At 40.7% G+C, this 1720-nt stretch overlaps 1 protein-coding gene across 5 annotated transcripts in view; it reads right to left on the bottom strand.

The window, feature by feature from the left end:
* Nucleotides 1–1720, bottom strand: part of cabin1 (calcineurin binding protein 1) — a 76839-nt gene that overhangs the window by 38318 nt on the left and 36801 nt on the right. For all 5 annotated transcript variants that reach the window (XR_001481112.1, XM_015370065.1, XM_015370066.1 and 2 more), the window contains one exon: nt 447–832. Coding sequence is in view for 4 of the 5 variants with exons in the window: in XM_015370065.1 (XP_015225551.1) it covers nt 447–832 (386 nt within the window). In the remaining variant the exon portion in view is untranslated. The remainder of the gene's footprint in view (nt 1–446; nt 833–1720) is intronic.

Here is a 1720-nt window from a genome sequence, read left to right as displayed (position 1 = left end):
TTTCGCCCCTTCCCAAAATTACTTCAACTGAAGGTTTCCAGATGGATATGCGGCGCAAATCCATCTGGCGGAGTCAGGTTACAAGAGGCCTGGGTCGCACTGGAAAAAATCAGATCTGTGTTTTTCAGACTGCAATGAAAAGATCAGATACAGGTAGCATCCGGTTCCCACACCATTGTAAAAATAAGTACACACACAAAACTTTGTACTATTTAGACTGTACTTTGACTTACATTCATTTTAGTCACTGCATTTAAGCCTAACCTTAACCCTAACCATTATCAGCAATATTCTAACCCTAAAGCCAGGCATACATTGTGTTATTTTTTTTGCCCTGATAAAACATTGGAAAATGGCTGATCCTATTGGGCTTAACTATGAAACCTGTAACATCTTATTTGCTCATCCTCATTGCAGGGAGACTTACAGCGTAGAGGTAAACCCACCTGATGCGTCTTGCTGTTGCTGTAGAAGTAGGCCAGCCGGTAGAGGCTCTTGTAGTGCTGAGGGAAGCGGCTAAGGCAGAGGAACAGAGCACGGATGCACATCTCCACCAGCATCCGCCTCTGATCCGACCGCTCCACCGGCAGAGCCTTGGGCACTTCCATCAACTCAGCGGGGGGCTCGGGCTTCTTCTTGCCCTCGCTGGCCGTGCTCTGAGCGGCGCCCTGCTGGGAGGCGGCAGGCTTCGGTGGCGTGGCGAGGGCAGGGACACAGGGGTCCGCTGGGACCTTAGGGGCAGATCCGTCAGGGGCTTCCACCACCATGGTCACGACTTTCTCCTGAACGACTTTCTCTTCCGTCTGGACGCCTGCTTGGTCTCTGTGGAAACCTAAAATAAAGACATATTTTATATTCTGGTGGTTTAGATGAAGAAATATTTATTTCATCAGATTCTGAAGTGAGGCTGAAAAACTCTCCTCTACACCAGTGATTCCAAACCGGGGGTACAAGTACCCCTAGTGGTCTGTGAGTGCATTGCAAGCTGTACATGAAAATATTTGATTTATTAGCTAGTAAAATAAAATGGCTCTGGGATCTGTTTGCTTTGAGAATATGCATATGAAAAATTAAACAAGTTTTAATAAACCGTAAAGTAAGTTTTCGTTATATGTTTGAGTTCACCAAAAAAAAGTGAGGTGTGTTGATGAAAACGAAGTAAAACTAATAAAGTCAGTCTGAATTTATTTCTTGTTCTAAATTTGTCAAGTTTAAATGTGATTAGAATGGAGTTACTCAGAGGTTCATAAATACAGATTTATAATATGATAATATAATATCATATGATGGTTTATAATTTTATGACTTTCTCATTGTGACTTTTTTGTCGTAATATAACGAATTTATTCCCGTGATGTTACGGCTTTATTCCAGTGACTTTATTCCCGTGACTTTACGGCTTTATTCTCGTGATTTTACGACTTTATTCTCGTAATTTTACGACTTTATTCTCGTAATTTTACGACTATTCTAGTTGCGACTTTATTCTCGTAATTTTACGACTTTATTCTCGTAATTTTACGGCTTTATTCCCGTGATTTTATGACTTTATTCTCGTAATTTTACGACTTTATTCTCGTAATTTTAAGACTATTCTCGTTGCGACTTTATTCTCGTAAATTTCCGACTTTATTTTCGTAATGTCATGACTTTATTCTCGAAATAGAAAAAAAGATATCTCTAGCCTGGCCCTAATACTCCGTTGTTCTTACTAGCATTA

The sequence above is a fragment of the Cyprinodon variegatus genome, unplaced genomic scaffold (assembly GCF_000732505.1).
Source record: "Cyprinodon variegatus isolate N-32 unplaced genomic scaffold, C_variegatus-1.0 Scaffold41, whole genome shotgun sequence".
Lineage (NCBI taxonomy): Eukaryota > Metazoa > Chordata > Actinopteri > Cyprinodontiformes > Cyprinodontidae > Cyprinodon > Cyprinodon variegatus.
This window is presented reverse-complemented; position numbering and strand designations above follow the sequence as displayed.